Below are 18,977 nucleotides of genomic sequence, written 5' to 3'. Positions count from 1 at the left end.
ATTAAGGGGACAGAGAGCCTGCCAGTGTGTTCGGGGCCGGGGTGGGGCTTGTTGATAGGCAGTATCTGAGCAGAGACATAAAGTGAAGGGGCAGGCCATGGGTCAGGACAAGAAGTCTCCAGAAAGCAGCCACAGTCCATCCAACTGATGTTAGCACCCAGTCTGCTGTTGCATTGGTTCCTTTGGAGAAGTAGATGTGCTCTTAGGAAGCTCTGTGTGCTGGTGAAACGTCTGTAAATCAAGTCCTGATTTAAATGCATCAAGGGAACTTCCACTTCAAGTGACCTTGTAGTAAATTAGACTGGCATGTCTATTTTAAAAATTATGTGACTAATTTATCCACCTTGTACATATGGATTTTCACACAACCACTGCTTTATTGTTTATTTTTAAAGTTTACTTATTTACTTCTGAAGTGAGGGAAGGCAGTTATAGATGAGGGCTCCGGGGCCTGGGAGTCATGGATATGTGGTTTTAAAATACGGATCTGCCTTCTAAAGTGACATGGGACAAATTAACTCCTCTGAACTTCCATTGTTGTGTGTATGGAGAGGGTAATAAGCTCTCTCGAGTTGTAGTGTAGTGGTAACTGTAAATCTGAGTGCCCTTTCTGATGAAGTAAGAATAGTGTGTATGGGTGGGGCGGTCTGACATGTTACAGGATGGGGTGCATGGTGGAGTGTTGTGTGTCATGGCTTCATTGGTCTATCAGTGGGTGTCTGGGCAAGAGGGTCACTTGTAACATCTATTAAAAAGATAGGAAGTGGGTCTGCACACCTTGGAACCAATCACAAACACACCTAGCTGGTCACACAAATGGAACTGGAGAACGGGCAGGAACATGGATCCCTAAAATGTCTGTGTTTTTTGTGTGTTCTGCAGAAGCATGGGTTGAAGATTCACCTCCGAAATCCCTACTCCTTCACTCCCATGCTGGAAGAGGGCACACTGAGCAAGGTGCCAAGGTCCCTTCTGCTGGGCACAGACATGGCTGAAAACCAGAAGCAAATCTCTCAGTTCTCACAGAAGGATGCTCAGGTAGGGAAGGTGGACAGGGATTTCAATCCTCCTTCAGCAACCCAGAGCAGGCTTTCCAGAGGAAATGGGCGTCAAGGCTGTGGGGCTTGAACAGGCCGCTTTCCCTGGACAATTTGGTCCATGCTGGCCTTTGACCTTAGGCGCTCTGAGAAGGAGTGGTGGAGAGTGGTTCAAACCAGTCGACACTGGGACTCCTGGAGCCTGCATGTGTTCGCCTGAGGCTGCTGAGCAGGTGGTCTCTGCATGCTGGATGTCATAAAGGAATCCCTGGAATGCATTATCCCTCTGCTTTTACTCAGAACCCCACGTGTTACCCATCCTAAAGCCCATGAAAGCCCACAAGAAGAACTTAGGACAGGAAAATATTCTTTCAGTTTGACATCAATCCATGACGGCCAAAGCCAGAAAGTGTCTGTGGGGGTGCGCAGCTCTGCCTCCCAGAACACACACCGCACCAGATGGAGAATGCAGGCTGCTTCCTGCAGATCTAGTGCAGGAACACGTTTGCTGGCTTCGTCCAGATGAGTCAGTGAGTGACGCAATGGGCCTGGTATGGAGGGTTCTGCAATTGAGGAAGTGTTCTAGAATGGCCGTTCTTGTAACAGCCTGGGTGCCAGCTGCAGGTGTGGCACCAAATCCTGTCTCCGTGGAGGCACGTTTGTGAAGAAAACCTAGGTTCGTGCAATCGATGCACTTGCTTTCTGGTGTGCTAATCTGGCACTGGGCCAAGCCCGGATAGCCACAGGCATGCAGCACTGGCCCCTTCACCCGGAGCATCCTAAGCCTGGCCACATTAGCTGCTGTGACTGTGAGACTGTGACAGAATTCAGACTAGAAGCAGCTTAAAGGAGGAAGGATGTATTTGGCTTGTTGCTTGTTCGTGATGGTGGGAAGGTGTCGTGATGGGAACAGCTCTCAGCTGGGGCGGCAGGAGTGTGAGGGGCTGGTTGTTTCTTGTTGGCTGTCAGGGAGCGAAGAGCTCAGCAGAAGCAGAGCCAGCCTGTACCCCTCAGAGCTTGCCTGTAAGCCCTACATCCTGCCAAACAGTCCCGTGTCTTCTCCTGAGCAGCGTCACTTAACCCCAATAGCTGAGCCTTGAGGGACGGTTCTGCTGGAGATCATAGCGCCTGGCTGACAGCGGAACTGCCCTCCGGTCTTCAGGAACATCCAGTGCCGTGGGCTGAGGGCCATCTCTACCCTTGCTCAGTCCTGCCGCTGTCAGACACACTGGTGGACATCAGTGCATGGCCAGGTCCAGTGCCTGTGTCCCTACCTGCTAGTGACCTCACAGTGGGAGGCCTGGAACATTTCCCAAGGAACCCAAAGGCCTCAGCTTATGGTTTTATGCTTGAAAGTTGTCATTTTGCAAGCCCGGTCTAGGGAAAGCTTTATTATTATGATTTTTAAGAAGTTCTTTACCAAAGCCGGGCGGTGGTGGCGCACGCCTTTAATCCCAGCACTCGGGAGGCAGAGCCAGGCGGATCTCTGTGAGTTCGAGGCCAGCCTGGACTACCAAGTGAGATCCAGGAAAGGCGCAAAGCTACACAGAGAAACCCTGTCTCGAAAAACCAAAAAAAAAAAAAAAAAAAAGAAGTTCTTTACCACAGAACTTTATGTAATACCACAGTTCCTGGGTTTGTCCATATGTCTAGCTGAGCCCAAATCCGAAGTCCTGGGCTAAGAATCAGTAAGAACTCTGGTGGTGGCAACTTCTATCCCTGTTCCTGTTCCCAGCCCAGGCGAGGAGGGCAGAGACTGGACCCCGGCTGTGAACAGCTCTGCTGTGGGGGCTGCTAATTGAGAGAACACAGGCTTCCGTGGCGAGGTGGGATAAGGCGGCCTGTCAGACTGAGGGATGAGAAGAGTGGCCAGCATGCCGGGAAGACATCTGCCTTCCATCAGTCACACACAAAGGACATAGAGCTTCCAAATGGTTTCCATCACAGGGCCTATACCCAGACCCTCAGACACTTGACAGTTTTGTGCGGCTGGTGTTGGCCATACTGACCTTTGGCCCTGGTGGCTGTCCTAATGCACAGGCTTCTCTGTCCTTCACATGTGACATATATACCTGGAAGTGAAAGAACTGAGCAGAGCCGGGCTGAGCCGCAGCTAGGGATGTGGCCCGAGGGAACCATCAGGGCTGCGCTGTGGGCCATGACAGCCATATGTGGAAAGCGGTTTCAACTTTAACATAGTAAAGTTATCTACGACACAAATGGTTCTCAAGAATCAGTTACAATATGGAAGTGTGGCACAGAGGACCGGGCATGGGGACGGTATCCTGTGGGGTTCTGGACTGTGGAAGCTATCCTGAAGCTCTGTTGCAGGCCTTTCCCAGGTACGAGGAGTTCATGAAACGCTTGGTGCTGGCCATTGACCCCCTGCTGGATACTGCCCCAGTGGACGTAGAAGCCTTCCAGCGTGGCTCCCTGCTGCAGAGACTCAAGGCACTGTCCACCCTGAGGCCGCTGCTGAAGGCAGGTGAGTAAAGCACAGGAAATCAGGGTGTGGAACGTGACCCTCATGGAAACAAGTCCACTTTCTGGATGCCTGGACCTAAGCTTGAAGCTCCAAGACAGCCACCAGTGTGTGTGTCACAGCTCTGAGGGGAAAGGGATCCTGGCCGTCAGGAGCCGAGGAATACCACAAAGTCACACTGCACAGCAAACCTCACACAAGAGATTTATTGGGAAAGACACAAAAAGGCGGCTGCCTCTGCTCAGGGGAGAAGCAGCAGAGAATTGGGGGGGGGGCAGTGGAGGGATGTAAGCTTTATATAGGGTTTCTGGGGGGTGGAGGGATGTAGGCTTTATATAGGGTTTGGGGGGGTAGTGAAGGGACGCAGGCTTTATATAGGGTTTCTTATAGGGGAGTGGAGCTTTCCAGGATGATCTGGGATTGGCGGGATTTTGTGGCCTGACCTTGGGGCAAGCTCAGGAATTGGGAGGATTTTGTGACCTGGTCTTGGGCTTTTTTTCTGTAGAGTATTTTTTCTGTAGACTACAACAGGTGTAGTCAGCTAATAGACCATGGACCACAGAGGCTGCCAGGCACTCCCCCCAAAATTTCAGCCTACCCTACCCTAAAAATGGGGCACAATACTTAGAAGGGTGACCCCAAGGCACCCAAAGAGGGGACTGAAGGATGAAGCTAGTTCGAGTGCATTAGCTGTTTCGTGTTGCTATGATGATGTACCATGAGCAAGTGACTTAAGGAAGGAAGCATTTATTTTAGCTTAAGGTTTCAGAGGGTTCGAGTCCATAATGGTAAAGACAGCATGGCAGCAGGTGGCTGGATCAGGAAGCTGGTGGATCACTTGCCATTCACACGCAGGAACCGGAGAGAGTGCAAACTGAGTGGAGGGAGGGGCTAGAAACTCCTAAGCCCCACCCCCAGTGACACACTTCTTCCAGCAAGGCTCCACCCCCTAAAGGTTCCATGACCCACCCCCCCAAACAGTGCCAACAACTGGGAACAAGTGTTCAAATGCATGAGCCCAGGGTGCAACGTCGTATTCAAACCACTTAGAGGCAACACCAGTACTAGGGTGCATGTTGGCACTGGCCATGGGTGACAAGACACTGGTGCTACTGAGACTCTCTGAGGAAAGTCCTTTATAAGGGGTGTGTAGGTCCTTGGCCATTTCCAAGAGAAGGAAAGGGCCTTTTCCCCCAATGGTCAGGGGTTCCCTCATGAGACAGTGGCCTCTGGGCCAGGCATCTGTAGATGAACTGGCATGGTGCCAGAGAAGCCCAGAGAAGAAAGGAAAGGTACCGCTCACAGAGGCCTTCACTTGGTGCTATAGGAATTCCAGTGTGTGATCGGATCACAGCATGGAGCTCATTGCCACAGCCATGGCTAGAACATGATGTAAGAGCCAAGAGAATTTGAAGAGTTGCCTCCAAATGAGAAAGAATACTAAATTTAGACCAAAAATAATAAAAGGTCTGTGATCAATTAGGGAGGTCTGCCGTGGGTCTACGATAGAAGCTTGATCAGGAAGTATGCCGTTTTTTTCTACCACGCTTTGAGTACACAGACAAATTCCCACATCCTAGAAAAATACTGAATCAGTTAGCTATGGTCGCAAGAAAAAGAAACCCTACAAAACTCCTTTGGCATCTACGAGTCAGCATTTCTTTCCCATGGGTCTTTGTAGTTTAGCTGATCCCAGCAGGCTCAGTTGGTCTGGTCCGGTCTCATGCACATGTCTGTGGCTGGGGCAACCAGTGGGCCAACTCTGCTCTCAGTGTCTCTCGCCCTGTGTGTGGAGGCAGCATGCTACACTAGACATGTACTTTTTTTTTTTTTTTTTGGTTTTTCGAGACAGGGTTTCTCTGTGTAGCTTTGCGCCTTTCCTGGAACTCACTCTGTAGACCAGGCTGGCCTCGAACTCACAGAGATCCGCCTGCCTCTGCCTCCTGAGTGCTGGGATTAAAGGCGTGCGCCGCCGCCGCCGCCGCCGCCGCCGCCACCACCACCCAGCTAGACATGTACTTCTTACATCAAAGAGATGCACAGGGGCAAGCCCTGCTGCCCAGGCCAGCTACAAGTCTCCATTTGTGACACATTTAGAACTATTCCATTGGCTGGTGAGTCACACGGATAAGCCGAGAGTCACGGTTCAGAGTAGGTCAGTGACTACACTGGACTGCTGTCACTGCATTAGGTCAGCGGCTACACTGGACTGCTGTCACTGCATTAGGTCAGTGGCTACACTGGACTGCTGTCACTGCATTAGGTCAGCGGCTACACTGGACTGCTGTCACTGCATTAGGTCAGCGGCTACACTGGACTGCTGTCACTGCATTAGGTCAGCGGCTACACTGGACTGTTGTCACTGCATTAGGTCAGCGGCTACACTGGACTGTTGTCACTGCATTAGGTCAGCGGCTACACTGGACTGCTGTCACTGCATTAGGTCAGCGGCTACACTGGACTGTTGTCACTGCATTAGGTCAGCGGCTACACTGGACTGTTGTCACTGCATTAGGTCAGCGGCTACACTGGACTGTTATCACTGCATTAGGTCAGCGGCTACACTGGACTGTTGTCACTGCATTAGGTCAGTGGCTACACTGGACTGCTGTCACTGCATTAGGTCAGCGGCTACACTGGACTGCTGTCACTGCATTAGGTCAGCGGCTACACTGGACTGTTGTCACTGCATTAGGTCAGCGGCTACACTGGGCCATTGTCACTGCATTAGGTCAGCGGCTACACTGGGCCATTGTCACTGCATTAGGTCAGCGGCTACACTGGGCCATTGTCACTGCATTAGGTCAGCGGCTACACTGGGCCATTGTCACTGCATTGGGTCAGCATTTACACTGGGCCATTGTCACTGCATTAGGTCAGTGGCTACACTGGGCCATTGTCACTGCATTGGGTCAGCATTTACACTGGGCCATTGTCACTGCATTAGGTCAGTGACTACACTGGGCCATTGTCACTGCATTAGGTCAGCGGCTGCACTGGACCATTGACACTGCATTAGGTCAGTGGCTACACTGGGCCATTGTCACTGCATTGGGTCAGCATTTACACTGGGCCATTGTCCCTGCATTAGGTCAGCGGCTACACTGGGCCATTGTCACTGCATTAGGTCAGTGGCTACACTGGGCCATTGTCACTGCATTGGGTCAGCATTTACACTGGGCCATTGTCACTGCATTGGGTCAGCATTTACACTGGGTCATTGTCACTGCATTAGGTCAGCCAGCTACACTGGGCCATTGTCACTGCATTGGGTCAGCATTTACACTGGGTCATTGTCACTGGATTAGGTCAGTGGCTACACTGGGTCATTGTCACTGCATTAGGTCAGCAGCTACACTGGGCCATTGTCACTGCATTAGGTCAGCGGCTACATTACGTGGTTGTCACTGCATTTATACAGCAGAGAGTCTGGAAATGAAGGAAGCAAGTGGACTTTGTCATCAACACCAAAAGTAGACTCCTTTTCAGATTACTGGTCCTAGGAGCTTCATGCAATAAACATTTATTATGATAAATATTTATCAGGCAACTACTTTTGCCAAAGTATGCAGAGGGGCCACAATGGCCAGAGCCCTGTCCGGCAGCTAAAATGTAACTGGTACCCATGAAATTACAGCTCTTTCCTATTTCAGTCCTACAGTAGCATATGAAATATGTCTCCGATCTTACAGAGAAACAGCTCAGAGCTGAAGATGGTTAAGAGGGGCCCAGCCTTGTTAAGGGGTGAAAAGCACACACTGCCCTTGAAGGTCACACTGTCTCCACCAAGTCTCTGCCTCTTCCTATTACTTCTTGCCTGGGGATGGGAACAGAGTCTCCTCAAGGCCTGTCCCACTTGATGTTTCTACTTCTCTTTCAGGGCGCACCCTGGGAGCCCAGCTCCCCCAGTACTACCAGGTCCTCACAGCCCCCATTTCCAAGGTGAGTATGGCCAGATGATGGCCCAGGGACCTCTCCTGCCACCCAGGCCCTTGAGCCTTTCTGTGGCATTGTTCTCCAGGTGCTGGACCAGTGGTTTGAGTCCGAGCCTCTAAAGGCCACTCTAGCAACGGATGCTGTGATCGGAGCCATGACAAGTCCCCACACTCCAGGGAGTGGGTGAGTAGGGCCCAAGGTGACAGGGGTGGGGGATGGGGAGACTGCTTGAGGAGAACGTATTTCCCAATGAAGACGCTCACAGAGCGCCATTTTCTGAGCTCAGCTAGTGCACCAGTCGTGAAGCTCAGCATATCATGCGTGTTGAATGGACTCTCAGAGTCACATCTGAAAACTGGAGTTCAAAGAAGTGTTCTGCCCAAAGCTGACTTGCAGCGCATGCTGTCTGAACCCCAGAATTCCTTCTTAGCTGCTCTTCTCCACGAGTCTCCAGGAAAAGCCTCTTCCTGCTATCCGTATCTTCTGTCCTCCTCCTGCTCCTCCTCTCTCTCCCTCCTCCTCCCTCCCTCCTGACCCCTGCAAAGCCCGCGTCTCTCCTCTGGCTGCAGACTCACACAGCTTCCTCCCGGGGATGAGCAGCTGCCCGTCTCTGTGAGCAGCTGTGTCTGGAGCCCAGTCGGAGAGGGGCGATCAGACACAGTGAGGGCTGCCATTGTGGTTTGAACTCCTAAGATGGAACTAGAGCTGTCAGTGTGGCTTATCTCTCCAGGATGAAAGCCCCTCTGCAGGAAGTGGCTTTTCGACAGAGGTCAAGCCAGTCCTAAATTCCCCAGAGCCATGGAGAAGAAGCATGGCCAGTGCCGCCTGCCCTCGGCCAAGCTCTTGACTAACCAGCCAGTGTGGATCTGGGGCCTCCCTTCCTTTTCGCTTGGGTCTTAGGGAAGCCGAGCCACTGGCCAGCTTGTGAACCATGCCTTTTAGAAATCCATTGCCTCACTTAACAACTACTGATGAGCACCTGCCTGTGCTGGGTGCTGGAGATACAGTAGTCAAGGGACCAGAAATCCTCACAGGAGAGAGACCCGGGGCAAGCAGAGACCATGAAGTGTGGAGTGTGTTCTGATAGTGGGTCGGCAGGGGAAACTGCCCTGCTGTAAAAAAAAAAAAAAAAAAAAAAAAAAAAAAAAAAAAAGACCGGAAGCGGGGAATGTTTGGTCTGAAACAAAGGGAAGAGAAGGGGTTTGCTGGCAAAAAGCTGAGGAAGGAGAGGTTCCGGGCTGGGGGCACAGCAAGTAGAGAAGCCCGAGAGGCATGGACAAGTGCTCCATTCCAGCAACCAAAGGGACTCGGCTTAGTAGGGGTGTGCAGTGTGAGGGAGCGCGGTAGGACCAGGCTGACACCAGGCAGGAGCCATGCATACCACCTGATGAGGCTGGCCTTGCCCTCAGGCAGGACTGTATACAGCAAAGGCATTGAAAAGAAGCCTGACGGGAGCATCTGGCCCTGAGGCCAGGGATCCAAGCTCCACAGAGGGCGGCCTCCAGGGAAGCAAGTGCTGAGGAGCGTCGGTGACCCCGGTCTGGCTGTGTCTGAGGGAGAGAAGGGAGAGGCATCTGAGCACTCTGAGGAGCTGAAGCATGGTCAAGGGTGACACCAGGGTCTCTGTTGGAACTCTGAAAGTGCCCTTCATGTGGGTGGGGACACTGAAAAGGAACAGCTCAGAGAATGCATGGTGAAGGTGCTGGGTTTAACGTGCATGCCGGACATGCCTGCATGCCAGACCTGCACCCACGAAGAGATGGCTACGGGAGGTAGACACAGGCAGGGGCCTGGAGTGACTGTGGCACAGGGAGGCTGGAGGCCTGCGTCATACATATGCGCAGGGAGAGAGTGTGGCATGAGATGCAGGGCACTGAGCTCTGGCAAAGGCTCAGGGAAAGGGCTGGGTTGGGAAGGAGGTGATGAAGGTCCAGGACGTGGAGAGTCATTTGCATCTGAAACTGAGATGGGATCCCGCCTCATCCCCCCCCCCCATGCTCTGCCCTCAGGTATGTGCTGCTGCATCATGTGATGGGCAGCCTGGAGGGAATGCAGGGCGCCTGGGGCTACGTCCAAGGTGGCATGGGTGCCCTCTCAGATGCCATTGCGAGCTCAGCTACTACACATGGAGCAAGTATCTTCACAGAAAAGGTGTGGACCCCATCCCCCAACCCTGACTGTTGGCAGGATAGAATAGATTTAGAGAGACCCTGGAATTACTGATGAACAAGGGAAGCCCAGAATCTGGGCTGTACATTTCTGGGGCCTGGTGGCAGCTGAGCAAACCCTTCCAGTCCACCAGTCATGAACCCATGCCTGGATTATGCTCCATGGTGGATAGGTTGCATCAAGGCTTCCTGAGAAGTCTCTGGTTAAGGGCATGGATTGGGGGTGAGGAAGTCTAGGTGCCCACGAGACACACCCAACTATTCTTAACCTGGGCTTTCTTCTGGGGGCTTTGGGGTCTCTTGATGGGACCCCAGACTGTGGCTAAGGTGCAGGTGAACAGTGAAGGCCATGTTCAAGGAGTCATACTGCAGGATGGCCAGGAGGTGAGGAGCAGAGTCGTCTTATCCTGTGCATCACCACAGGTCACCTTCTTGGAGCTGACGCCACAGGTGAGGTGGGTCAGAGTAGGGGTAAAATATCTGCCACACGGGGCTTGGAACGTGGGGTCGGGAGCCCAGATTACATCAGGGTGGGAGCTCCAAGGACTAAGCCTCCTTCTCTGAGGAAGTTGGCAGCTTGCAAACAGTGGAGAAGCCTCATGAGTGAGAGGGCCCCAACCACACCACCTGCAATAGGTCAAGCTAGTGCCAGAGCCCAGGTCTGCCTTATCCTTCTGACTTGTCTACCACCTGTATTTGGATTTCTCCCCTCTCACTGTCTCGGATTCTACCCTCTGCCAGTGATCTATTGCGGTATTAACTCTGGGAATGGAGGTTTTGGGAGGTTTTTTTTGTTGTGTTGTGTTTTGTTTTGTTTTTAGCACAGCCATAAAACTTCGGGGCAGATATGACCTTAGCTCGTGGACAGGAGGAAATTGGTTGATCTTGACCGAGTCGTGGCTGAGGCTTGTCTGTCACCTGCTGTGGCTGTGCCTCTGCTGGTCTTGACTGGACTCAGTTCTGTGCCTGGGACCTGGCTGGCTGTGGGGGGTTCAGGACAGACCCTGTGGCCTCTGGCACAGGAGCTCCAAGCATGTTCTCCGGCCTGGCAGAGGGTAACAGCAGGCAAGCTCAGCCATGCAAGCTCCAGGTTGTTTGATCTGGATCCATCTTATTGGTTGACATTGGCGAAGTCTCCCAGCCAGTCTAGGGTCATGTGTGAGTGGGGCAGAGGTGGGGGATACTGTGGAGAGACATGGAAAGGGGCGTGCGTCCAGGAAAGGCTCAGGACTTCGGAACATTGCAATTGGCCATACCTTCCCTGTCCCCGAAAGATAAGATAATGTGTCTGAGCAGGCAGCCTGCTCCTGGGGGCAAAGCACTACTGTCTCTGAGTATTTCCACTCACAAAATTCAACAACTCTTAGTGCATATCGTTAAGGCAAGTCTGAAGTAGCAAGGGTGCATAGAAATGCCATCCCTGTCCCAAGCAGGACGTGATGAGAGTTACTCCCAGCCAGGACAGTGGGCCACGGGCAGAGGAAGATGTGCTTAGCCTAAAGTGGGGGGACTCCAGGAAGATCTCACAGAAGAGGCAGTTTGGTGCTGAGTTCTGAAGGAAGAAGAGGATCTCCTCAGATAGAGGTTGAAAGACTGGTGTGGGCAGCGTCTCTGGGCCTTGGCTACCCCAGGCCTTTCACAGAGCTCTCTCCTTCCAGGAGTGGCTCCCTGGGGCCTTTGTGAAGAGGATCTCCCAGCTGGACACAAAGTCTCCTGTCACCAAGATCAATGGTAAGAGACACCTGGTTCATCTGCCTTTTGACACCGTCTGTGTGGGAAACTCTAAATCAGGGAAACCCAGCCACACTGTCTTCTCCTTCTCCTGTCCCCCCAGTTTATCCTACTTTCAGACTTCTGGTCCATTAGCTAGACAAGCAGGTTGTGACTATGGGGGGGGGGTGCAAGGCTGGGGACCTGACCTGACCTCTTGTCTCCTCAGTGGCTGTGGACAGGCTGCCAAACTTCCGGGCGGCCCCCAATGTTCCCAGGGATCATCCGCAGCCACATCATCAGTGTTCCATTCACCTGAACTGTGAAGACACCCTGATCCTCCACCAGGCCTTTGAAGATGCCAAGGGTGGCCTGCCTTCCAAAAAGTAGGTGAGACCTGGCCTTTGTGTCCCCTGTGTGTTCTGAGGCAGGGGCCTGGCCTCTTCTACCTGGCACTAAGCCTTCATTCAGTGTCCCAGGGCCAGTCTGCCTAAGTCTCTTCTGATAAGTATTTTTGAAAAATCCCCCGGTAGTGGTAACTCCGCTGATGCAGGAAGCCAAATCAAACTGAATTAAAAGTCTAGATTTAATGAGCCAAGCATCCCCGGGTGATCTCAGGAGAAACCACATGGAAGCCCTAGGGACCGGAGCTTAAGTACCCTGTAGGCTCAGTCTTTGAGCGGCTCCAGGGGAGGGGCCACCGCTTGGTGGGCTTTCTTTGGGCGGGGTCTGGAATGGGAGGAGTGGGGCGGGTTCCCAGCCCAACATCTGGGCGGGGTTTGGCATGCCCCCCCTCCCCCGAGCTGGAGATTCCCAACATCTCCATGTTCCAAGAACACAAACTGTATCTCAGACAAGAAATCCGGACATCAGAGCAGAGGAGGTGAAGAGCAGTGCATGCTAGGAGTGTCCCAGGTTAGTGAGGACAGTCCCAAGGAGAGCAGTACTCTGAGAAGAGGAGAAACTACTTTCTGAGAGGGTGGCGGGGGGCTTCTCAGGTACCGTGACGCAGTAGGAGACAGGCTCACTTGTCCCCTAGTCATGTCCCAGGAGCACGTCTGGTCCCAGCTGCGTCTCCATCCTTTAGAGCAGACGGTAGGCGGGGCTCTGTGGGGTGGACACCCTTCATCCTCTGTGTTGTTAAACAGACGTGTGCTGGGTTCCTACTCAGTGCCAGGCTCCCACCGGGCACAGGTTGTGGGGCCTGGGATGTGAAGCCGACACAAGTTTATGATAAGCCTGGTGCGTGCTGGAGAGATGGCTCAGTGGTTAAGGGTATTGACTGCTCTTCCAGAGGTCCTGAGTTCAATTCCCAGCAACCACATGGGTGGCTCACAACCACCTGTAATGAGATCTGGTGCCTCTTCTGGCCTGCAGGGACACACGCAGGCAGAGTACTGTACACAAATTTATTACAGAGTACTGGAATGAATGAATGAATGAATAAATAAAAAGAACTCACAGCATAAGATGAAAGAGAGACGCTAGGTTGCTCATGTGGTGCCAACTCTTTGTCAGCTCAGACACAGAGCAGGAAGAAAAGATCTTCTGCCTCTGTGCTGGCCTCTGCTGGCTAGAAAACAGCCAACACCACGCACTGATAACAAGCACTGAGGAGAAAAAGAAGGCAGGCTGGGGGGAGGTCTGCTTTTTCAAAGAAGGACACTTGAGCAGTAAACTGCAGGAAGCAAGACAGGTTGTGGAGTAGCTGAGGAAGAACACCCAGCGCAGAGCCGGTGCCCTAGGGCAGGGATGTGCTGCTGGATTAGGAACATAAAGACAAGGCCAAAATGGAGCACGCAGAGCGGCAGCGGCGGCCAGGCATTGTCCACTGCCCTCGCTCTCACTCAAGGAAAGCCTGACTGTTCCTTTAGAAAGACCCCCCCCCCCCCCCCGCCAAAAAAAAAAAAAGTGGACAAAAGAGAGGAGTCCTGTTGCAATTGATTATTGGATGCGGAGTGTGAGGGTAACAGGACAGTGACGGGGACCTGGGTGGACACAGCAGAAGGGATGGGAAGTGTCCAAATACTCGGCATGTTTTAAGGGTAAGGTCAGGGGCCGGGGAGGTTTGCCATTGGACAGGAAGTGGTGTGTAAGAGAGGAAAAGTATGAGAAAGGAAGGGGCTTCTGGGAGGGTTGAGAGGATTTAGGCAGTGGATTTGGACAGTGGCTGGATAGGCTGGCAGATATCTAAGGTGAAAGGTACAGCTGAGGGCTGGCACCCTGAGAAAGGGCATTTTACATGGCCTTGAAAGATGCTCATGTGGTCTGGGAATGGTTCTGGGGAACGGTTCCAGAATCCCCGAGCCTGTGGTTACCAAAAACTGACATTCAGGTCCCTTCTGTAAAATGGCAGAGACTGTATTTAACCTTCTCACATCCCCTGTAGCTCGGCAGTCATCTCTAGATGACTTAAAATACCCGTGTGGGTGCTGGGTAGATGGCTGCCATGCGATATTGTTTATGGGGTGATGCCAGGGGGAGAGTCAGCATGTTCAGTGAGGCACAGTTTTCATTTTTAGAGTACTTTCAGTCTGTAGTTGGAGCACGCACAGATCACCCAGGCATGGAGGGCCAAATGTTCCTAGAGAGCTGAGGGGCTTGTGATTTCAGGTAGGAAAGGGGGTAGCCTGGACGTGGGGGCTTGGTTGGACCCCGGACACCTGAGCACCTGCTGACTTGGGCCTGACTCCTCCATGGTTCTCACTCTCTGGACCCTGGTAGTATTGGAGTTGGGGAGCCCAGATTAGAACACAGGTCTATGGGGAAGGAAGACAAGACTGGACCGCATCTCTGAGCCCGGTGAGAAAGGACCAGAGCCGTGGAATCTGGGGTTGTGGGTCTAGAGGAACACCACAGAGGTGGTCTGGTCTGTGCTAACCACCATGGTCTCATGATAATCAGCCCAGGTTGGTGGTCTCTGAGGGCCTTAATTTTGACTCATGTCACCTCGGAGTGGCCCCGAGCTCTTCTCAGTCCTGACCCTCTCTACCCCCCACCCCCGCCATGTCACAGACCCATGATTGAGCTCTGCATCCCTTCATCGCTGGACCCCACCCTGGCTCCGCCTGGCTGCCATGTTGTCTCCCTCTTCACTCAATACACGCCCTACACCCTGGCTGGAGGCAAGATCTGGGATGAGCAGGAGAAAAACACCTATGCTGACAACGGTAAAGAGTGCAGCCCAGGATGCTCTGCAGGGTGATAGCTGGCCGTGGGGTCCACTGGGCACGCCCACACACAGCCTCATCCAGGCGAAACTCCGCAGGTGCTGTCCCAGGGGAAGAGACGTGTCCGAGGCAGCCTTTCACCAACGTGGTGAATGTTGGCTGTGACCAGGCACTAAGTTAAGAAAGCCAAAAGGACAGGGTCCCAGGCTAGAGAGATGGCTCAGCAGGTAGAGGCACATGCCGTACAAGTCTGATAACCTGAGTTTGGTAGTCTGACATTCAGTGGACGGAGAAAACCAAGTCCCAAAAGTTAGTTGTTGTCTGATCTCCACACACACTGGGCCACACGCGCACACACGCGCGCGTGCGCGCGCGCACACGCACGCACACACACACACACACACACACACACACACACACACACACACTCAATAGTTCATAACATTTTTATAAAGCGGAGGACTCCACTCTTACCCTCCAGTTGCTCAGAGTCCACTTGGGGAGACTATCAAGGGGGCAGATCACCAGAGTACACTGTACTTGATGAGCCAGAGACGAGGAGAGCACTCCGGGGAAGAAACATTGAAGTGGCCTTTCCACGATGAATGGGGTTGGTCCAAGTGCGAAGAATGTCCCCAGCCAAAGGAACAGTTTGGGCAAAGCAACGAGAAGGAGAATGCGTCACTTATTCGGGAAGTGACAGTAGTCTCGTGCTTAGGTCGGGGTGAGAAATGAGAGCGTGAGGCTGGACTGGCTACATGCCTCTTTGATAAAGCATTTGCTTAGGGACCATTTTTCATCTTGTTTGTTTTGTTCTTACTGGTATATAATTTGCATAGGATAAAATAAACCCCTGACTCACGTAATTTAATAGATTTTAGTAAACTTAGGAGTCATACAACCTTATTGTCCACTCTTCTTCCCAATGCTTTCCCTGGGTTCCACAGTGTTTGACTGCATTGAGGCCTACGCCCCCGGCTTCAAGAGTTCTGTGCTGGCCAGAGACATCCTCACCCCACCGGATCTAGAGAAAATCTTCAGGCTTCCTGGAGGGGTGAGTGGAGCTCTGGGGCCTCCTGACACTCATCTTCCTACCTGCCTCCCTGGCTGGCCGCCTTGGGCTTTACCCAGCCTTCATTAGGAAGTGGTAGAGAGCCCATGGCTGAGTGGGGACAGGAGAGGACACAGACACACAGATGCCACTCGAGAAGATCACCAGGCCTGAAGCACTTCTGCTCCAACATCCCATCAGCCTCTTCTAAAGAGAGCTCCCTCCCTAAGGAGACAGGCTCTTGTAGTGAGTTTACTTTACCAGATAAAGGAGATGCGAGGCCAGAAGCTAGAACCCGGCTAGGAGCCCGGGAGCCTGTGAGGAACCAGGGAGCCCATGAGGAACCAGGGAGCCCATGAGGAACCAAGGAGCCCATGAGGAGGCAGAGAACTCAGAGAAGTCAGGGAGCCCGTGAGGAGGCAGGGAACTCAGAGAGAAGTCAGGAGTCCCATGAGGAGGCAGGGAGCCCGTGAGGAGTCCAGAGTTCCATGAGGAGGCACCTCCAACCCCTCAGCCACCAGCCATAGCAGCTACTGAGCCTGAAAAGGCCAGAGTGAGCTGTGTGATAGGGGAGACCCAGCATGGACAAAAGTGATGCCATCGTGTTAGTACTATTGCATTGCCTATGTGCCAAGGTGATAATTTGGGATCTATTAGAGGAATAAAATGCACTATTGACATAAATGTCACCAATTTGCCTCTTACTTTTTAAATGTAAGTGTAAAATTGAATGCATGGCTTTAGTCATGTTTTTGTTTTGGCAGCGCTGATCCAGACAGAAGGCAGAATGTCAGGGAGGGAGAGGGACTTCACAGACTGTGTGTGACGTGAGAAATCCGCGGAGTCTATTAAATGAGCAAGGGAATTTATTAGGGGGTAACTCACTATAGCACAGGCATTTATTGTAGGGTCCGGGAAAGCCGAGCTATGTCCCATGCTGATCTTCTTCTAAGATCTGCCTGGTCTGTCCCAGCGTCCAGAACCATCTCGAGGGAGCAAAGCAAGGGCCTTGTACGTGCATCCCAGGTCTTCAGGGTGCCCTAAGCAGCCACGCCCCAGGGGCATGTACTTCAGGTCATAGGCAGGTGTAACAGTTACCTGCTACCTCACTAGGGGTGATGCTTCAAGTCATAGCTAGAACGGCCACCCACTACATGTGTGGATAGTCAGTACGAGGCAGGGATGGGTGAGAAGTGTTGATGACAGTCTGATCTGGATGGTGGGCCTGACATGAAGGCTGAACCAGAGGCTAAGGATAGGATGGCAGTGTGGTCATTGAAGGCAGGATGGCTTGAGAGGCGCTGGCGTCGGGGAAGAAAGGGTTCACGTGGGGACCAGATGAGGGGGCAGCAAGAACAGCCCATGGTGACATCTAGCAGACTCTGGTCTTGTTTAGGACACCCACTGTCTTTCTAGTGAGCAGAACCAGGTCCCCCTGTGCCATATCTGCTGCTGACAGTGATGTCCGCGGAACAGGTGTGGGAGTGGGGGCACTCAAGGCCAGAGAGAGATGTGGCTGCCCAAAGACCCATGCCCCAGTAAGAGCCTGTGCCAACAGAGCAAGTCCGCCTTCCCAACAGACTCGGGGGCTCATGGTCCACAGCAAACCCTCAGAGTCCCCCCTTTTCTTTCCCAGTCAATTTTCCTGCATTCTATGGAGGCCCCTACACCTCTCTTCCCAAATAAAGCACCTTGGGAGTTTCACCTGCAGCCCGGGACATGTCCCTCTTCTCTCTCACCTGCAGCCTGGGGCATGCCCCTCTCCTCCCTCACCCTTAGTTAAGAACCCAGGGAAATAGCCAGAAGCAAAAGGACCTGGGTTAGAGAACAGAGAGAGGAAGAGCCAGCCAGGATGGCAAAGCCCCACAGCACGCCTAAGCTAACAACCGTAGCCCTGCCTCCACAGAACATATTCCATGGTGCCATGTCCCTGGACCAGCTCTACTTCGCCCGTCCAGTGCCCCAGCACTCTGGCTACAGATGCCCTATCCAGGGCCTGTACCTCTGCGGAAGTGGAGCCCACCCTGGTGAGTGACCTACTTCCTATGTGGGCTGCAAGGGCTTGTGGGATGAAGGAGGTCGTAAGCTTGCAGACAGAGGAGGATGTGGGAAGCCACCCTCTGTGCAGGGTAAGCATACAGCAGGATCTCTGCCAGGCTGCCACAACCCTCAGCTCTGGGTACACACCTCCTCCCACCTAGGTGTAGGGACACGTTCTGATGGAGGGCGGGGAAAACTCCTCCAGGTGTTGTGGGAGACTCACATTCCTTAATTCCTGGCCCATATTTGAGGCCAGAAAGGATCAGTAATGTTTTTCTAGTGAGAAATTCTTTGCTGTACCCACTCCAAGCCTACCTGACTTCGCTGCATCTGTCACTTCCTGGTGACACCCTCTCATCAACAGCTGTGTCCTCTGTGCCCCTCCTGATTCTTACATTTCAGCTTTACCTGCTAGACTGCTAAGTGCCCCCCTGTAGTCTGGCAGACTCAGGAACAGGAGGCCAATGTGACCACAGCCTGCCCTCCCCCAGGCCGGCCTGTGTGGAAGCTGTGGGGAGCCCAGACAGTGTGGTAGTTGTTCCAACTCTGGCTGCTCTCTGAGCCCCACCCTTTCCCTTTTTGGTGGGCTTCTGAAAGGAGCTTTGGTTCCAGGAGGCAGCGTCATGGGAGCGGCTGGACGGAATGCAGCCCACGCAGTCTTTAGGGACCTCAAGAGCATGTGATGCTGGACCAACTCTGACCCTGGGAGACAAGCTTTCCCTGCGTTTTTGAGGCGCCTGCAAGATGCCCTGCTCGGAAGGACACCACTGGAGACAACTGCATTACCAAGGTGCCATTGTTTCTGAATCGGGGCCCGAGTTACATTTAGCACAGTTTCATCTGTGCCCCAGGCCTCTATGGACCATCTGGGAGTGTCTTATTAAAAACAATGTTTTGTACAGACGGTGTGTATTGTTTTTCCTGCGTGTCTACAGGCAGGAGGAACTTTGCATACGAGATGGACACAGTCCACTTAATGAATGGAAGAGCTTGGCCCTGCTGTCCCCTTCTTGACAGCTGATTGGAGGGCTGGCCTGCCCAGGTCCAGTCAGCTACTGTCACATTCCTGTCACTATGAGAACAGACTCACAGCCCCAGTGACCCACAGTGTCACCCACATGACGGACCTGAGCTTTGCCTCTCAAGCCATCAAAACCTCCGGTCAGGAAACAGCAGTCGAGGGTGACTGCAAAGTGGGCTCGTCGGAAGCTGTGTGGGGGACCACCTGCCTGATACCAGAGCGCTCCACCTTCTGCTTGCCAGACGCTAAATCTGCCACGTCTGTCACGAAATGTTTCAACACAAACAGGTGTCATTCTGCAGTGAGTTGGGCTGTCACTATCAGAGGAAAACACACACACACACACACACACACACACACAC

At 52.9% G+C, this 18,977-nt stretch overlaps 1 protein-coding gene across 2 annotated transcripts in view; it reads left to right on the top strand.

Annotated features, from left to right (window-relative positions):
- Positions 1-18,495, top strand: part of Pyroxd2 (pyridine nucleotide-disulphide oxidoreductase domain 2) — a 28,146-nt gene extending 9,651 nt beyond the window's left edge. The window contains exons 5-16 of one of the 2 annotated variants that reach the window (XM_006990476.4): positions 883-1,038; positions 3,369-3,522; positions 7,400-7,461; positions 7,541-7,638; positions 9,465-9,606; positions 9,939-10,073; positions 11,282-11,354; positions 11,563-11,719; positions 14,349-14,503; positions 15,451-15,557; positions 17,461-17,581; positions 18,207-18,495. In XM_006990476.4, coding sequence (XP_006990538.1) covers positions 883-1,038; positions 3,369-3,522; positions 7,400-7,461; positions 7,541-7,638; positions 9,465-9,606; positions 9,939-10,073; positions 11,282-11,354; positions 11,563-11,719; positions 14,349-14,503; positions 15,451-15,557; positions 17,461-17,581; positions 18,207-18,277 — 1,431 coding nt within the window. In that variant the 3' untranslated portion in view covers positions 18,278-18,495. The remainder of the gene's footprint in view (positions 1-882; positions 1,039-3,368; positions 3,523-7,399; positions 7,462-7,540; positions 7,639-9,464; positions 9,607-9,938; positions 10,074-11,281; positions 11,355-11,562; positions 11,720-14,348; positions 14,504-15,450; positions 15,558-17,460; positions 17,582-18,206) is intronic. The other variant, XM_076563130.1, reaches the window with a different exon arrangement.
- Positions 18,496-18,977: the final 482 nt, after the last annotated feature.

This window comes from Peromyscus maniculatus, chromosome 1 (genome assembly GCF_049852395.1).
Source record: "Peromyscus maniculatus bairdii isolate BWxNUB_F1_BW_parent chromosome 1, HU_Pman_BW_mat_3.1, whole genome shotgun sequence".
Lineage (NCBI taxonomy): Eukaryota > Metazoa > Chordata > Mammalia > Rodentia > Cricetidae > Peromyscus > Peromyscus maniculatus.
Note: the sequence above shows the minus strand (reverse complement) of the source record. Positions and strands in the feature narration are given on the sequence as shown.